The 18,192-nt window shown below is 40.2% G+C and overlaps 1 protein-coding gene across 5 annotated transcripts in view; it reads right to left on the bottom strand.

Moving 5' to 3' along the window:
• LOC138769528 (pleckstrin homology domain-containing family A member 4-like) overlaps nt 1-18,192 on the bottom strand; it is a 63,278-nt gene that overhangs the window by 11,126 nt on the left and 33,960 nt on the right. For 4 of the 5 annotated variants that reach the window (XM_069948069.1, XM_069948072.1, XM_069948073.1 and 1 more), the window contains exons 2-11: nt 8,330-8,478; nt 7,035-7,151; nt 6,205-6,277; nt 5,220-5,320; nt 4,989-5,104; nt 3,792-4,220; nt 2,627-3,662; nt 2,307-2,387; nt 904-996; nt 704-772 (exon numbers count right to left, since the gene is read on the bottom strand). In XM_069948069.1, the coding sequence (XP_069804170.1) occupies nt 704-772; nt 904-996; nt 2,307-2,387; nt 2,627-3,662; nt 3,792-4,220; nt 4,989-5,104; nt 5,220-5,320; nt 6,205-6,277; nt 7,035-7,151; nt 8,330-8,416 (2,202 nt within the window). In that variant the 5' untranslated portion in view covers nt 8,417-8,478. The remainder of the gene's footprint in view (nt 1-703; nt 773-903; nt 997-2,306; nt 2,388-2,626; nt 3,663-3,791; nt 4,221-4,988; nt 5,105-5,219; nt 5,321-6,204; nt 6,278-7,034; nt 7,152-8,329; nt 8,479-18,192) is intronic. The other variant, XM_069948071.1, reaches the window with a different exon arrangement.

Below are 18,192 nucleotides of genomic sequence, written 5' to 3'. Positions count from 1 at the left end.
GAGGCAAATAGTGATTAGATAGCCATTCATGTACAGTACATACAAACACAAACAGTTTAGGAGCTTCTGGCATCACATTGAGTCATGATGTTTGGAGTTCTGAGGTCTGATCTGCAGGACGTGTGTATGGCCCCTTACAGTAATGCTTCCATTAAAAGAAAATATATAAAATGTTAAAATATCTATATCTTCAAACTGCATAGAGATTAGTGAATGGAGCAGTAGCAGTCATTCCCATTCTGTGCATAGTGAGAATACCCCTTATTTTCATGGCTTATCAGACTCGGGCACTCTGGTACTCCAAGTATCTCAATCCCATTTATATATTCACACTCCATCCAAGTGGACTTATATGACCATAATGCAGAAATATATGGAAGTTGTATATTTTGCCATAAATGTCATCTGATTCAGTCAGAAAACAGCAGGGAGACATTTCTTAAAGGTTTTGTTTTGGAAATGTTTTCCTTATTTGTTCCCAAGACCAGATTTTATTATTGGCTCAAAATACACAGAACTACATTACAGCCACCGGAAAGCAGCCTCCATTGGTGTCCTATGCCCAACACACAATCTGTCCATAAATAGTCTTTTCATGGCATACAATTGTACATCCTAACGCTAATATTAAAAGAATAAACTAAGCATCTTTATGCACAAATTTTAAAAAAAACAAGCAAACAACAACAACAAAAAAACTTACATCAATACTATTCTCTGCCATGCGAGCTGGGTATGGCGTCCGCTCTCGATACTGTGGGGTTCCAGGTGGCTTAAGAATATGACAACAAAGCAAGACTTAATTTTAAATGAATACCACTACTGATAGATTAAAGAGTATAAAGACTGGCTCCATGTATACTCTTCCAATTTGTATTTATTGCAAAAATTTGGAAATCTTACCACAGCACTCAGCGACATCCTCTTTCCAACAGGTAGATGGGGGCGATTGGAACCAGGAGGCAAAGGTGGCAGCTGCGAATAACTCACCGAGCCCTGCAGAGCAATAACAGCTTTGTATCAAGAAAAATAGGAAAACATATATAAAAGATAGCTTGGGGAGTAAACATAACCTCAAATCACTCTATATCAGCCTAAAAGGGAGTTATTTAGCAGTCTATTGATCAAAATTGTATAAGCTGTTTCAAACAAACATTCACGTTGACACTACAACTTCTGGCAAAAAAAGCAGAACAAGACAATGTTTGATAGCAGAATATTCTGGCTTCATGAAACACAACTTAAGCATGTGATAGATTAGGTAAATGAATGCCATATGTTTTTGTTTTTTTTCCCAAATGAAGCAGAAGAAAAAAAAAAATGACGAAATCTTTCAATATTAAAGAAAAGTTTAACGACTAATCCCCATAAGCACTGACACAAGACTAAAATGCTAAAATGAGTCTGAAGGTAAAAACTCATCATCATGCAGCTAAGAGAAATAAAAATAGGGAAGCCAGTAGTAACAATAGAAAGGATTGAAAGGGTCCTTTTATTAAACACCCAGATTTCTTGGTTGTGGGGGTGGCAAACGAGTGCCATTAACTGGCTCTTTTGCTAAGCTTTTACATGGCAATAGAAATCTTGTATCATTCCTGCAGCCATGGAAACTGACAGCACAGATATGTATACATCCATACTGTCAGTTTCCAGATCACAAGCAGTTTACACTTACCAGCCATGCTGCTTGTGCCAGCTCTCTGGTCCATGAGACAGCTGTTTTTTCAGGCCCTGCCTCCTCCAGCTGTAAATCAATCCAGAGGAAGCGATGGCCTGAAGATACATCAGCGGCCGGAGGATCGGAGAACCAGATGCAGCAAGGCTGGTAAGTATAGGCTTGCTTGTGATCTGGAAATGGACAGCAAGAATATGTCAGTTTCCCTTTATCTTTCTCAGCCACACAAACCCTGTTCCCAGTCAGCTGTATGTGCAATTTGGTGCAAGTGTAAACAAAATGGGAGTATAAATCTCTGAATCTGGGGCTTCTATATTTTTTTTTGGTGGGATTTGTAGGAGCTTGAACCAAAAGCATTCAGCACCATTGTCTTCCATACACAAGAATGAATAGAAGCCACTTGTACACAATTTTCTAACAACCATGAACTAGAGGATAGACTGACACAGAGTACATACAAGTAACAGATCAGCATCCAGAGATTGGACACTATTTGACCTCTTACAAGTCAGATGGATTTTTATGTATTTTTGTGGCCACATAAAGCTAATGCACATTTTTTACTACCTACCTTCCCACTTCCTAATACCTAGTAATACTGTTATATGAACCCCTACAATGATTCACTCACCATCTTTGACAGGTGTCTCGGTGTGTTGCCAAGACCTCGACCGGAACATACTGCAGGGGGGAGAAATGACCTCTCCGAATACTATTGGCAGAAAGAGATGGAAAACTTATGAAAACAGGAAAACAGTTGTAAAGAGAATTTTTCCATTTGGTTTATGTTCTGCAGAATTACAAAAAAGAAACAAAAATCTATTTGTGATCCTAATATCCAGGTATGTACCCAATGACTACATTACTGGAAATCATGTTATACGCCCAACTAGAAAGTTTATTTGCAAACTGCAAAAAGCAATGTGAGCAGCATACATAAAAGACACCTACCCTTGGTCCTTGGCTCCTATGTCTTCTTAGTGATGGAGTCAGAGAAAGATCTGCAGGGTATTCTTCTGCTATGATCCTCTCTGATGGAGCGTTTGGTCTGACTTGCATCCTATTGGTGGGATACCCATGGACTCTGGGAGGCAAATTAACCCCACAACCATCTAGTCTTTCATCTTCTGCCCCCAAAGGTTGTGATCTTCTAGTATACCGATTAGGACCCTTTGCCATTGTAGCTGTAGTGAAGGAGTCATCAGATGGCAGAACATCGTACCTATCAGATGGTGTTTGAGGCCTTGATGCAGACTTTACAATGTGACTTCTGGTTCTAGAGCTGGCTACAAAATAGTCTCCTGGTCTTTCATCGCCGTGTCTGATAGTTGCAGAGTTAGGGACTCTGTCTTCTGAAGGAAGGATGTCCACTCTCCCAATTGGTGTATTGGATCGAACAGTTATTCTTCCCAATGATGGAGATCCAGTCACAGCCACAAACACATCCTCATTGGAAGCAGTTTTATGCTGCTGTGTTTGCACTTTTGGACTGAGGCTTGGTGTAAGAGGCATGTCCCTCTTGGTTGGACTTCCAACAGGTAACACAACATTTGCCAGAGAACCATCGGGATGGTGGGGAGATTTGTCACAAGGCAAAGGGCTTCCATACTTCAAGTTAGTAGGAGGACTTCTCTTTATTATCCTGTGTCTTGTAACTTCCGAAGGTGTCGGTGGAAGAGACTGTGATCTCGAGGCTTTAATTATCCTTTGAACTACATACTCCACTCTTTCTGGTGAGGTCCTTGATGGAGAACAAGAAAGTGGGGACATTTTTCTAGCATCATGTGTTTCGATAAGTTCAGATTGTGCCATGAATTTTTCATCTTTCAAGTTCCAGTTGCGTTCTGAAATGTCAGCTCTATATACATGAGAAGGGACAATGGCAGGAGAAGAAGGAGCAGAGCGGGAGTGAGGAGAGGAGTATTCATCATGTGGGCATTCAAACCCTTTTGGTGGATGCCTTGGAGGACTCTTGTCCTGGTAAGGCCTGCAGAAATAAAAACTATTAGTATATCTTAACAAAAGTATTAACACATGTAACTTGCAAGCACTTTTTCAGGCAGATCACCCATGTAGACAATTATAGTTAGAATAACATAACACAACAGATGCTTACACTGACAGACACTTATGAAAAGGCACCCACTCTTCATCCTCCGGAATGGAGTCCTTCCCCTCCACAGACATCTTGGATTCCACCTCGTGTCGGTTGTAAGTGAATTCCACATGCTTTACAACACTTTCTGGAGTGGGTGGAGGGACAGAACAGTTTTGGGATACAGAAGTATAATGTTGCATAGCATCTGTTAAAGACTCCCTCAGCCCACTGAACAAGCGATCTTTCTCCAAATCTCCGTTTCTGTCCTGGTCTGGAAGGCTGTCTCTGGAGCTCTCATCTTGTGATCTGGTTTCAGACAGATGGGCAATCTCCAAAGATTCGGCACTTTTTCCATCATCTCCAGCCGTATTTATTTCAGAGTGGGAGAAATCCTCATAGCTGGCATAAAGCTCGTCCTGTGGGGTCAGGCTGTGACCATGGCTATTCCTGAAAGAAAACAAAATACTTAATGTTCAATACTTAATACTTAAAGTATAACGCTGTATATTGGTTCTGTTGTGAGTCTCTATATATCTTATCTTAATGAATTAAAACATAACAAACTTAACGTAAAATGTTAACAAAATTTCTGTCTTAGGGTATAAACCCACACACCGTATACGCAGCGTATTTAATGCTGCGATATGCAGCAAATACGCAGCAAACACGCAGCAAACATGCAGCAAATACGCAGCAGATTAGATCTAAATAGCTGAACACAGCATCAAATCTGCACCATCAAAGCTGCTGCGTATTTGTTGCGTATCTGCTGCGTATACGGTGTGTGGGTTTGTACCCTTAAAGGGTTTTCTAGGACCTTTTCATTGATGGACTATAAATTGTGTCAGCCTCAAATGGAAGCCTGAACTAAAGGTATTACTATCTACATTTTACAGCTATCTTTTCGACAATCCTATCATCAAAAGGCTCTTTACAACTTCAATAGACATTTACATTGTGTGGAAAGTATACCATGCCAACTGCTAAAGTGATAGTCACATATTGATAGGATTTACTTCCGCTAACAATATCCTTTCTCTCTGCCGTTTGTTGAAGCCAAGGGTGACTTTCTTTTCTTATTTCTCTCATCACGTATATTCATACTTTCATTAGGATTCTGTCTGCAAGCCAACATGAAACTACAGAAGCCGCTCAGTTCACTGGCTTCAGATGGCTCCTGCATATACACAATATTAAGTCACCCAATATTCATACTTGTTTTTGTTGTCACCGACGACCAGAGCAGATTGATTCATGGCACGGATCCAGGCATTCATGTCTTCCTGAGTGTCGGCTCCAAAGTAATAAGTCCTCATGCCAGGATGTTCTGCCTGAAAGGTTAGAGTGCATTAATGCTGGTTACAATGTGCACAGAAAGGCGGTGCTATAAGCTTATATCATGAGCTCAAGTAATATTATAAGCAAATCAAAGTACACAAAGCAGACCTTAAAGCTGAATCTTCTGTTCTTTACTTCTCTTGGGTTAGCTGGCAAGATTTCATAGCTTGGTAATAAAATACTGCCAAGTACAGTTTCTTCTCTGCTGTCTGCAAAAAAAAAAAAATATATATATATATATAATAAAAATAATAATAAAATATAAGTTAGGCTATGTTTACACGTCAAAAATTGAGAAAAAACATCCGATTTCACTATTTAAAAAGAACGTCCGTTTTTGCAGCAATTTAACTGACTTCAATGCAATTGCATTGAAGTCAATGGGAAGACGGACGTCCTATGCACACAATGCATTGAAAAACTGACGCTTTTGCCGCGGACGGCAATATAATGAACATAAACATTATTTTCGGACGTTTTTTGCAAATAGCGTCCGTTATTTTAGACTCAAAATAACGGACGTAATTTTAAACAGAGCTGAAAAAAACGTTGTGTGAACATAGCCTTAGGCTATGTTCACACAACATTTTTTCAGCTTAGTTTAAAATGACATCCGTCATTTTGAGTCTAAAATAACAGAAGTCATTTAGCTGTCTGGCCTCCCCTTAGTGCAATGACTGGTGTTTGTACATTATTTTCGTTTGGAGTTACTAATTGGACTTTTGGATGTGGCTTAATTGAAAAGTCCATAGTAAAAACAGAGAAAGAACAGTGACAAAAGAAAAACTGTGTATGAACAACTATAAAAACACGTCCGTTTTTTTTATAGACGTCTGAAAATAATAATCATGTTCATTATTTTGAGGTCCGCGGTAAAAACGTCCGTTATTTAATACATAGTGTGCATTGGACGTCCGTCTTTCCATTGACTTCAGTGCATTGCCATTGCAGTCAAAGCGTGGCAAAAACGGGCGTTTTTTTAAATGTCAAAATCGGCCGCCTTTTCTTTATTTTTGACGTTGTGTGGACAAAGCCTTTGACTGCGAAACTGTCAACTGTGAGAAGGAGAAGTAGCATTGCTGCTCTACTTTACCTCTATAATAAAACAAGCAGAAGTCTGATAGCACGAACCACCTCCTCTTCCACAGACGCAAGCCTGCGCTGTCCTACAAGAAATAAAAAATGTTCAGAGCCAACATTCATACAGTTTGGACTTCAAGCCTTTTGTTTTGCAGGTTTATTACATAATTTATATAATGATCTAAAACATTTTCAATAAAATGATTAGAGATGAGCAAACCTTGAGTGTGCTAGGGTTCGTCCGAACCCACATATGTGGCATGTGATAACTGGTGGCTGAAGAAGTTGGATGCAGTGCTAGGAAGTCCTGGAAAACAAGGACACAGCCTATGGCCTATGGCTGTATCCATCTTTTGCAGGCAGCCTTGGGGTCCTATTAGACAAAGTGATTTTTAATAATTAACAATAAACAATCAGAAATGATCATCATTTAAATTAGAAAAATAACGATTTTTCACACAATAATCGTCCAGTGTAATAGGGCCCTTAGGACTGCATCCAACTTCTCCAGCCACTTGTAATGAAATGCAACACACTCAGGTTTGTGCATCTCTATAAATGATGTCAAGGTATATGTCATTTTCTAAAATGCCACTAGAGGGAGACATAACACCTTTCACCATTACAGTTATCGCTGCCTTTGGTTGGTTTTATCTTTTCTTTGCATGCAGTATACTTACTGTAGCTAAAAAGCAGAAAATCAATGGAACTTAAAATAACCGTAGCATCTATGTGCATGTGAGAAAATATTTTACACTTTACATATGAAACCAAGATAAATAAATATGATTGTATCCACGTTAGATGTATTCTATGTGCTTTCCTGCTTTTTTCGTCACTTACCTGTTTATAAAGCCAGCCCCGGATCACCACAGGAGAGTTGGGGTCCCTTTTAATAGAATACTCTCTTTTTCCAAACGTATGCACTCTCTTTACCGATCTGGTTGATCTGGTTGACGGCTTAACACAATAATAATGAGGTTCATGAGTATATTTTGAAGGTAACATTCATTTTCATTGTTGCAGATAATAAAAATCAGATTTGTCATGTCTCCTGATTAATGATGGAAGGAAATTGAGTGGAATGTGCGACTGAGTCACTGCAGAGCCCAGCACTTAGGCCTTTCCAAGCACGTGTTAGAGCTTTCTTCTCTAACAAGTGACATGTGCCTGAAAGAACTGGACAAGGATCTAACCTAAAGAGCCCAAAGCGTGGGTTGATTTATTCAGATCCATCTCATATCCTGGAAGTACAATGGTAACAGATACCATGCACTTAAAAGTCGATGTGCATGTTTTGTATAGATGGAGTAATGTAAAAGCAAGAAACCTCCAGTGGAACACTGTAAGGCTATGTTCACACTACGTATCAGACCGGCCGTTCCATGACCCAGGTCGGGTCATGGAACAGCCGCTCTGTGCCCGGATCATTGCGGCCTGTACTTGCGGCCCCGTATGGGATCCCAGCCGGAGCGTATACGATGTGTATACGCTCCAGCCGGGATCCCATACCAGATAAGGTTATGTTGCGCTCTGCAAAAGGTACGGCCGTTGTTGCCGATGGAAACAACGGCCGTACTTTTACGTAGTGTGAACATAGCCTAAGGGTGTGTGGCTAACGTTATGGCACAGAAATCAGAAGGGTAGCAGTGTGGTCACATACTAGCAGATACATTAGATTGTTACATAACTGGAAGTGAAATTTTGACATCAATTCTTTGGGCGGACAGGGGAATCTGCTGAAGCATATAATGGAGTCTATGGAGCCAGCGGAGAGGCAAGTGGGAGCACGTGGGGACAAGCGGCGGATTCTGCATGGTGTTTTCTGACAGAATTACTCAGTGTGCATATACCCTTAAGTTGTGTAAACTTGGCATATGTAGTAAACATTTGGATCAGGATTGCATCTGCCATGAGGGGAGATGAGCATCTCACCTCAGGCGTCCGTTGCGGGGTCCCTGGGGGGAGGTGGCATGGCCCACAGTGTTGCAACTCCACTGCTTATGCCCACTGTCCACACTAACTCACAGCCAACAAACTATAGGTAGCGTAGCTACACACAATATGTTTCATCCCCCCAATATATCCAGTTTCCCTGGGTAAACGAGGATTAGAATGTTTCTTTAGGCTGTACTCACCCTTGACCCTTGGTTGACAGAGGCCGTGGTGGTGATGCTGCTGGCCATGCTAAGCCCACTCCTGGGACGCTCCATTTCTTCAGTCATGGTTCACAGGATCTAATGTGACAGGGATTTTCACTTGCTGGATCAGAAGTTCATAAATGTCTCTGTAATATAAGCAGCTCATTAATGATCAATCCCTACTTAGTCAGCCAGAAAGCAAACTCTAAACAGGACACAATGTTTCAATGGCTTCCAGCACCATGCTGTGTGATGGCTAGATAGCATTGGTTCACAAGGTGGCCAAAGCAGCAAAAACTTTTTTTTTTAGTTGTGCTATTCTGCAAATACAAATCATGCCAGGGTTCAACATGCTCCTTTTAGGGGTCTGAAAAAGTGGAGTCACAACTTAGAGTTTAATCCTAATATTTGCAATTTACGAAACTTTCCTAGAAATGGGTATACAGATAAAACCATTTTGAGGGGATGGCTGAATAACTTCTTGGAAATATATTTTCCAGTCTAAACCCCAAATCTCTGCTTATTTCCCATAGACACACAGACATACTACGGTATCTTCCAGCTGTACTGCACAGCCGTACAAATAAATGAAAGCTTTGTGATCATAGACCAGTGCAATGTCTGCAGGGCCTGTAAGGAGTTCATAGTATAATCTTTGTAGATTCCTTCCAGGGGTTCAGCCAGGGCACACACTAGCTGGGGACCAAACATTGCTAAAGCTGGAAGTGCATGGGCCAAGGCCTGAGACAATGCCACCATTAATTTTCCATACTTAACTTCATTACAAGATCAAGGATTAATCATTTACAGTCAGTCATTTTATAATACTATTACCAAGCACTGAATGGACACAATTAAAGCCTATTAAAGTACATAGCCTACAGCAACATAATCCCAGTCCTGTAAGACTTCATATAAAGGCCTATAAATGGTCACTTTCTGTGCCGCTCCCCTTTTCCAAGTACTGCGAGATGAATGGCATTTATAGAGCTGCCGTCAGAATTCCAACAAGAGCTCCAACCAGTGTCAGTGGTTGGAGATAATAACCGGTTATAATAGACCACTGTCCTGCTGACACTTGACACGTTTAGGAATGTGATGAGCAACAGAAATAAGGCAAACTTAAAGGGGCCATTTAAATTTGTACAGAAAGAGGCAATTTTTCCCCATTAACTACTTTTTATTTGAATTCAAAAAGAAAAGAAAAAAAAATTGAAAATAAAGCAACTCGTTTTTAAAGGGCAGAAGATCTCAGCAGATAACTACAGAGGTTTCCCTGGTCATTTAGAAGGCCGCCTAATAGTAAAAAGTAACTGTACAAAAGACCTGTTCTGCTGCACAGTCATGGACACAAGACAAGTGCCAGCTGAAAGTTGTCCTGCCAATAGTTATCACAACCAATCCCTTCATTAACATGCACTGGCTGAACATCCATGTTATGTCCATGGAGAAATAAGGGACAAGCGGCTGCCAGACACCTCTAGTGCCAAAGAAAACCCAGCACAGCTGACCCTCTTTACTCCAGAGAATGGATGGAGCCGGTTAGTACACACTATATTGTACACAGTCTCCACCAAAACCTTATGAACTGATATAAAATAATATAAAATGGATGAAATATAAAAACCTGCAAATTTGTCACTCTGGCCAACTTAAAGAGAATCTGTGAGCGTTATACTATGCTCAGAGATTGTGTCATGAAGGTGTTCCAAGCAGCAGCATGCACACCTCCTCCCTCCCCCACCTGCCTTGAAGTACAGAGCTCTGCTGGGAGGAAGGAGGCGTACATACTGCAGCTCAGCATGACCTATAGGACTCTTGAACTTGGAAGGAAAATGCAATGTTATAACTTTGCATACAGCTATCAGCTAAGGGCCCTATTCCACCGGACGATTATCGTTCAGATTATCGTTAAATCATTTGAATCTAAACGATAATCGTTCGTTTGAAATGCAGTTAACGATTTACGACCGAACGAGAAATCGTTGATCGTTTCATAAGACCTGGACCTATTTTTATCGTTGCTCGTTCGCATTGAATAAGACATCGCTCGCTCGTTCGCAATAGATACGAACGCAATAGCGAATAAATAGCGAAGAAAACGATCGCAATTACGATCATAAGTAACAATTATCGTTCCATGGAAATGAGTGAACATTTTCAGGTCTTTCGCAATAGCGGTCGTTTGAGATCGTTAATCGTTAACAATTATGCAAACGATAATCGTCCGGTGGAATAGGGCCCTAAGAGACAGTCATTGTTTTATCTCCGTATTAGCTATCGGTCCATGTCTGAAGCTTGGGGCCTAGTATACAGTGGACAGATAAAAGTAATACAACTTTGTACCTGTCAAGATGTTAAAACCCCTTTAGGAAGGAACAAATTTTACCCCAAAAATGTGTTTGACTCGCATCATGGTCATCTAAAATGCATCACATTATATTCTTTATCTACCACCATGGGCCTGAACTAGTGCACCATGGAATCTGTTCTTCTAGTGTTAGCACTGGCTGCATGCTCCACTGGCACAGGGAGTGGCATGGATAAGCCTAGACATAAAGCTTTGGACTGGTATCATATACAGGTTGTCAACACACAGAGCTTATCTTTTATGTATAAAACTACAGAGAAACAAGAACACATTAGTCTAGCAAAGAACGCAGCAGTAATGCAGCGTTTTTTTTTTTTTCTTTACTCTAGTAAAACAATGAATCACATGTAGCTGGTTAGGATTGTGGAGATGGCAGGACACCTTGTTGTTTCAGCAGCTCTGCATTGACCCCACTGACCCCTCGCTATGAACGGAGGTGACTTTGTGTGTGAAACTTTATCAGGAAACGCTGCTTGCCAGAAACTTCCAACAAAGTTGAAACACAATATATACAAGTGAGAGAAGGAGGTAGATTAGTCTCAGACTGGGGCTGATCTCACTTGAAAAGGGAGTAGGTCAATGTAATGGTGTATCCAAGGGGGAGTGGAGAGGTGAGAAAGAATTTGGCTAGGTTCCACAGAAGGGATATTGCAAGCCTCACCGCTCACGCCGACCAATATTCCAGCATTACTCATGCACACTATACTTCTAGGGAAACGGCAAGCTCTCACCTACACCTCATACTATAGTCCCTTATTCAGAAGCAAAGTTTGCATAGGGTTAAAAATTCTACCCACTTGTTACTGAGGACTCTCCATCATATACAGTATGGCTTCTGAATGGCAATGCTACTCACATATGCATTGATTCAGCCCCCACCTCTAACATTGTTAACATATCAGCTGGAATTCCTAGTAAATTCCCAACATTTTGGTCCTGACGCTACAAAAATACAATTTCATGAGCCTCTCTGCCATTTATGTTAATTCAAATCATATTGGGAAAAAAATGCCTAATGTATGGACATCCAGCTGGCACCCCCTTCACACATTGACACCCATGGGCTATTATAGTGGGACAAGAGACGTTTAGACATGCGTTAGTAGCCGCTTTGTGTACGGCAGCCTGGGCTAGAAGTCTGGGGCCCATGCCCAGGATCAAGTGTGTGGGAGACTATGTCAGAAAACAAGAATCCATTAACAATGGAAAGAATGTTCCCCACCTACAAATCCGAAGAGTCAAGGTTCAGATTGGGGAAAATATGAATGTGCTATTCATGTAGACGCAAGAAAGGTCAGCAGCGGCTATTATTACATTAACATTTTTTGCACAGTACGGCAGCAATATTACTGGGATATCTATTGTCTCTGCTCACTAATAAATGGATGTCTACGGTATCAGAGAAACGACAGGGTCTTCTGTGCCATTAGGAATATGTAACTACTATCATACACAGGCCTGCTATTCTAAGGAGGTATTTGACCCCTAGAAGTATTGCTTCTAGGGATTTCTCCAATAAACCATGCCCAGTGGACCACAGAACCACAAAGTGCCCAATTATTCAGTAAATTTACAGCTTTACACACAGTGCAAGGTGTTAAAAATAAGCTTTTCATTGTTTTTAGTCAACTTGGCATGTTAAAAGTAGGTTCAAACTACAGAATCAGTGCGGATAAGTTCTGGCGGATTCCATGGTTTGTATCAATTCACAGTGGCGCGCCTATCCGCCCGTGCCATAGACACCATTCCATGTCCAGGCCAATTCTGCTTTCCGCCGAAAGAACTGACATGTCTATTCTTTTGGCGGAATGTGGAATCCGCCCGGCCATAGAATGGTGTCTATGGCATGGGCGGATATGCGCACTGCCATAGTTACATAGTTAATATGGTTGAAAAAAAGACATGTCCATCAAGTTCAACCAAGGAGGAGATGGATACAGGGAAGGGGGAGGGGTCATAAGTTTCGTCAAATTCCGTGGCTCGTACCTATTTGCACAGATTCTGTAGTGTGAACCTACCCTTATACTGTGTGACTAATGGATTTCTAAACTCATGGAGAGGCCTCCTAATATTCCGCTGTATCACTGTAATGAAAGTCTATCACCACTGGACTTGCTCTGCATTTCTCCACCTTGTTCCCATAGCTAAATACAGCAAATGAATGTGTGGTATTCTATGGAAAAGAAGGTTTGTATCATTGCCTATTATATAAATACACACAGTGCAGTTGTAGCTACATTTTCACTTACAAGGAAAGCTCTAAACACTTGAAGGAGAAAAGAACTCACACAAACTGGACAGTCGGAAACTATCAACAATCCTAGTCAAAGGGGACCCACTGTGTAAAGCACCCACCTGGGACCGGGTCATGACTTTAAATACTTAAACGATATTGCATTAATCATCTATTCCTTGAACTTGGTCACCTTTTGCCTCGGCAGATGGAGAGGAGAACAGACCTTGCGCCTTGCTTGGCTTAAATAAACAGCAGGTTCCTCAGCTGAACACAGAGCTGAAGCCATTAGACTGGTTTCAATTAGGGAATCATGAATTTACAACAGCAGTTTTTCTTTTATGGAGGGAAAAAACTTTAACAGTAAATGAAATCTTGGGATCGAATGGAAAAAAAGTTAATTCTATCAAAATAGTTACCACTGTACAAGCTGTATACAGTAGCCTCCTGAATATAGAGGCGTGTTCGCATATCTCGGTCAGGGTATGTGCACACTAGGGACTACGCACAGAATTTTCAAGAGGCCGTGTGGCTTCCCATTAAAAAAAATTTAATTTCCGCTTGTAGTCCATAGTGTGAACCGTTATTTTACCTCGTCAATCCACTTTGGAGGGAAAATGTTGGATAGACCACAGGGCAATGGATGAGACACCAGATGCAAAGTTAGTGCCTACTGGCATCCCCATCCTCTCTCAATAAAGACAGTGCTGGAATCCCAGATAAATGCCTAAGTACAACTATGTAACTATAGCAATAGAATAAGATAGAAAACTTTATAGACAACTTTCATGTGTGAGCGAATGTTGCTGTGGACTTTGTTGCAGAACATTAGGGGGGCAGTATGTATCACTAGTGCAATAATTTTCACTTGCTGCGCAGAAATCTCCGGTCTTTGTGCAAAACCTATCATTAGGCACTCGGGCCTTGATAAATTTTGCGCAATTGTTCCCACTTTTTTTTTTTTTTTTTTTACTAACAGCTTGTCAAAAAAATAAATAAAAAAAAACTCATGCCAGGGTCTCAACTGCTGAGCAATTATTTTTGCACAAGACAAAAAAACAAAAACACAAAAAAAAAAACAAAACAGCAGATCATACTTAAAAAGAAGCCAACACAAAACCATGCCACTGCACGAAAGAAATATGCGTAAAATTTTAGGACCTGCTCAAAAAGCTAAATACGCCAGAACAAATTACACAAAAACAATACATGTGCCCCCTGGGGCGTAAAATGTTTTCATAAGTGACATCCTCAGAATAGGTCATCAGTATCAGATCAATGGGACACCCAGCTCCCCCCTGTGGAGCCAAAGGCTAGTGGCTCCATACATTGTATTGTGGTCATGCTGACTTACTTGCAGCATATCCACAAGATACATGGGCTCCACAGGGCAATTTCTATATGAATGCAGACTTTCTACAGTGCATGGACTCGCCCACTCTGTTACTTTAATGCACGGTGGAAAATCCACAGCATAACCAGCCTACGGTAATATACCCTTAATGTTCTATCTAATGTATTGTTTGGAGGTATGAATGCAATAGACATGCCAGCACATCTGACCTCTGGTATATACCCTGTATAGTTGGAATAGCTGGCCTATGGTCACTTGTAATGCACACACTTGCTGAGTTACACCCCTGACCTTGAGTGTGGATCACAGGGGCTGCAGCTGCGTTTAGAAGGGGGGAGGTTTGTTTACACACACAGACAGCGTGTATATACAGAAATCTATTGATAGGTGTAGCCTATAATGAGCTATGGGGGGGGGATCTCTTGTCCGCATGACTAGGTATGAAAGAGCAGCATGCAACACTATCTGGCCAGGAACAGAACTTAATGTGCATTTATTCTATAAAGTCAGCCATACGTATGTGTTCTGATAACATAGCCCTTTTCATGCTGTTAACAATGGGACATACCACATTGGCCAGAACTACAGAAATTACCAGCAGACCGATCTCCTCCAGTCCATCCCAGTAACAAAACCTCCTCCCGCTGACGCAAGCAACATAATGACACTGAAACCACTTAATATGTGCTTGCATACACAAGCCACAGATGTTGTGCTTTAGGTCTCCAGACCACTGACCCCTGGAGTCTTACAATGACTGGGAAGCCATGACTTACTGAACAACTAAGTGAAGTTTATGCTACATAAAAGCTGGAAGACCCAGATAATGTATTTTACAAATGTAGTGGTAGGAAGCAAGGAACACGAGGAGAACTCCCCTATGTAAACAAGGCCTCTGACAGGTGTTGGCGTTGTTGTACGCTATTTCAGTAGCGCAGCTGCTAATGACTTGGCCTTTCCTCTCCTTGTCCTCTCTTTATCTTTACTTCCCACTCTTTCCATTTGCAGCAGTGACAGGCAGCCAGTGGAATGTGTGTCCTCTTATTCTCCATGGGAACTATCCTCACCTCTTTCCGGAGAGTGAAGAAATGATAGAAAAGTACATTATAAGGCATCCCAGCCAACATGGAGCTCTCTGCTGAATATTAGGATCCGGCCTAGTGATTTGTTCATAAAACATTTCCTAATACATGGTTTTGGCAGAATTGTTAGAAACACAACTATGGGGTTTCACTTTTGAAATAATGAAAATCAATTAAATATATATAAATAATTTAATATATATATATATATATATATATATATATATATAGATATATATATATATATATATATATTAATATTAAAGCAGCACTGCCTTAGTAAGTCTCTGGTTCCTACATATCTTGGCCTGGATCAGTGGCCGAATTTGAATATGTAGCAGATAATCCACAGCACTCCAACGTCAGCCAAACTGTGTTTTATTGAAACATGGTGCATGACACGTTATTTTATGCACCATGTTTAAATCAAACACAGTTTGGCTGTTTGAGCCAGACGTTGGAGTGCCGTGGATTATCTGCTATTAATGTTATTGAAATGGACCAAGCATCTTCACTAACAGACTATATTTAGTCCATTAACAAAGGATAAGCCACTGTATATGTCAGCATACTTCGGGACATTATTTCAATGTTTAAAATGGACATACAGTACTAATCTAATGTATCAGCATCACTGATCAATGTTAACCAGAGTATATTAAAGGGGGTATCCAGGGTTCAAAAAACATAGTTGCTTTCTTACAAAAATAGCACCACTTTTCTCTTCAGTTTACGTGTGGTACTGCAGCTCAGTTCAACTGAAGGGAAAGTAGCTAAGTTGTAATACCGGTTTATATAAGAAATAATCTATGTCTTCTAAACCTAGATAACCCCTTTACCGTCCACCATTTACAATGCATACTCCTATGTATTCTTATGTACTCATGCACAAGGCTCCATCTCCCTCCTACAGGCCCTTTTAGATTGACCGATTCTGTCTGTCTCTATGATGATCATCACAAGGCTCAATCGTGCACATAGGTCATTGTTGTATCATTTGTGTGTCTTTGTAAATGGTGTGCAGCCTATAATGAGTATTTAAATGGTGATAAAAAAAGATCCATTCAGCAGAACAACATGTGTCTGGACGTTCCTAGAAACGCTCATTTAGACAATGATCTGTCTATATAAAAGGGCTTTATCTCAAGTTATCCTTCCCCTTATCCTTATCTAGTTTTGCTTTCTGTCTTTCCTGCCATCCACTTATGCTATGGTCAGGCATAGCCATTTCTTTTGACAACACAACTTCCCTCTACAAACATCCACACACCCTTATTTTATCCTTTATTCTTTTACCTATCACCTCTTCTAGCAGTTCAAGTTCCTGGCTGAAATTACATTGCAGTGCAGGATTTAGTACCAGCCACATGTCAATTTATAGCAGACTTGATATAAAATAAAATTGAAATCAATAGGGAAAATAAAATCTGCACTAAGTTCACAAGAAAAGAAAAACAAAACAAACAAAAAAAAAAACACCAAAATCCGTGAGGATTTTTAAGAAAAATTGCTGTAAGTAAATCCTTCTAACAGGTAAGCAAGTGTCCACTTCATTACATACTATCCTTAAGAGACGCAGTTTTGTTTTTTGTTTTATAAGTATTTTCCTCACCTGAAACTATGGGAAAGGTCTTCTATTTTCACACCCAGGACCTTCTTTCTCAACTAAGAGATAAAAACTTTTAAATACAAGACTAAACCACTCGGATTGCAGTGCATTATTTCCCTAAGTTACATCGCATATATCTTCCTCAGAGTTTGCGTGTCAACGAACACACAATGTTCAAGGTTTTTTTTTTAACGCTCTGGAGTGTCCTGGACACTTGAACTGCTGGGACACATGTAATATACTTCCCTTCATATAGAGATGTAAATCATAAGAGATACACAATATTTCCTGTTTATTATTGGCAGTATATACTATAAATATTTGAATAAAAAAGTCACAAAAATAGTATACAGTTTATATACAATGTGGAATAGCCCCTGGCATCAGCTCGTCTAGGATTCACAAAAGGATCCTCGAAGTAGAGAAAATTTCTTAGTCCGGATCTCATGCTTGATCATAGATAATAATAAATATTATATAAAAAGTATCTTCTTGGGAGAACAAATACAGTCCAAAAGCAGTATCTGTAACAGGGTCCCCACCTACCATGTGCCATTTATACTACTTGTCACCCTATGTGCCAGGGCAGGGCCCGATTGTGTCTGCACACCCTACGGCTAGGTTTCCAACAAGGGAATGGAAAAGCATTTATCTAGAAAAGGTGGCTGCAAATAAATGATGATACTTTTCTGACCGTCATTAGTAATAGACGGACGTCTTTTCCAGATAAATCACAGCCCATTCCGGTAGTAAGGAACATATGAGGCTATGTTCACACACTGACAAAATTGCAGCCATCACTTCATGACATACAACGGCCGATATTTCATCACAATAGCCGTTACTTATATAATAACCGCCATTGTTCTAAAATTATGTCCGTTATTTGTCAATAAATGACGGCCGTCTAATTAAAAAGGGTCATCATTTTGATGGCATAAGGCTATGTATCCAAGTTGTCTAATGATGGACATAAAAATTATCATGATCATTATTAACAGCTGTAAATATTAATTTGCCTATAAAAAGATGCTGTGGGAACATAGCCTAAATCTGTAAGCACAAAAGCTCACCTTTGGGCACTTTGCCTATTTATGTCATGAACTGTGTTTTTTTTTTTTTTTTTTAACTAGTAAAATATGCAGAACCCTTGATATATATATATATATATAAAAATTAAACTACAACAATATAAGTGCAGAACTGTCTCA

This window comes from Dendropsophus ebraccatus, chromosome 12 (genome assembly GCF_027789765.1).
Source record: "Dendropsophus ebraccatus isolate aDenEbr1 chromosome 12, aDenEbr1.pat, whole genome shotgun sequence".
In the NCBI taxonomy this organism is placed as follows: Eukaryota; Metazoa; Chordata; class Amphibia; order Anura; family Hylidae; genus Dendropsophus; species Dendropsophus ebraccatus.
This window is presented reverse-complemented; position numbering and strand designations above follow the sequence as displayed.